Genomic DNA, 1,071 nt, shown 5'->3' with positions numbered 1-1,071 from the left:
GGATTTTATAGCTTTAAGTGAAAAAACAATAATTCCACAAGGAAGATGAACATATAATTGATTTAATAATTTGAATACTGAAATATCACCTACTTCATATTGACAAAAAATTATGAATGAATGCATAATTCCACAGGGTGATATATAATCAACATTGTAAAACCTATTTATGTAAAATGAACTGTGAAAATATTAATTAGCATTCATATCTTTTCCACATGTCTCAAACATCAATTTTATTCCAAGTTTAAAGACATAGGAGATAAAAACAAACTTTTATTTCACCAGTCACTATCAAGCAACTTTATTTCATCTAAACCACTTATTGATCACCAACAGACACTTGGTTTCCTAGGTTTAAATAAGGGTTCAACCTCCTTGATATCAGAAGTCCTCTAACACAAACAATGACTTCTACGCTCACCTTGTGGATACACCTGTCCTCCAGGGGAAGCTTGAGGTATTCTGTGTCTTCTTCCATTGTAACTAATTATCTGAAATGTAGAATGAAAATTAAATATCTAATATATTTACAAAAAATAAAAAAATAAAGAAAAAAAAATTAATACAAATAATAACAATGACAATAACAAATTAGTCAGTCTCTTTAATTAATAAAGATGAATAAAATTATTCAACATTACTAAAAACATACCCATATATATCATTAATGAGTCTAATTGTAAGCCAAACATTAAGAAAATTAAGGTACTTTGTTTAAAGATATTCTGCAGGTTTCTTTTTCAACATTCATTATTTTCTTCATCATTTTCGTCTCTTATCCATGCTTATCCCTAGAACCTAATCCAGCACTCTAATGTCTTCTCTCTTTGCATTGCTCCCACTTGGCTAAAAAAAAAAGTTTTTGAAATGTCTTTTCATAATTTTCCACCCTTTCTTAGTCACCCTACTGAACTTGCTAAAGCCTGAAATTACTGTAGCATAATAAAATGCCATGTTTAAACAGAACAAGTCTGTCCTAATCTGGGAGGCACTGTCACCTAGCTTTGCAACTTCATATGCTCAATCAATGAAGCTGAAGCCTTATACACAAGCACAGATGCTGCTTCC

General features: G+C 30.4%; 1 protein-coding gene across 1 annotated transcript in view; it reads right to left on the bottom strand.

Moving 5' to 3' along the window:
- The window catches only part of LOC119586930 (cytoskeleton-associated protein 5-like), a gene marked incomplete in the record, with an annotated part of 31,731 nt that overhangs the window by 27,529 nt on the left and 3,131 nt on the right, over window positions 1–1,071 (bottom strand). Inside the window, 1 exon segment of the mRNA XM_037935662.1 lies at window positions 425–494. Within this exon segment, the coding sequence (XP_037791590.1) occupies window positions 425–481 (57 nt within the window).

The sequence above is a fragment of the Penaeus monodon genome, chromosome 22 (assembly GCF_015228065.2).
Source record: "Penaeus monodon isolate SGIC_2016 chromosome 22, NSTDA_Pmon_1, whole genome shotgun sequence".
Lineage (NCBI taxonomy): Eukaryota > Metazoa > Arthropoda > Malacostraca > Decapoda > Penaeidae > Penaeus > Penaeus monodon.
Note: the sequence above shows the minus strand (reverse complement) of the source record. Positions and strands in the feature narration are given on the sequence as shown.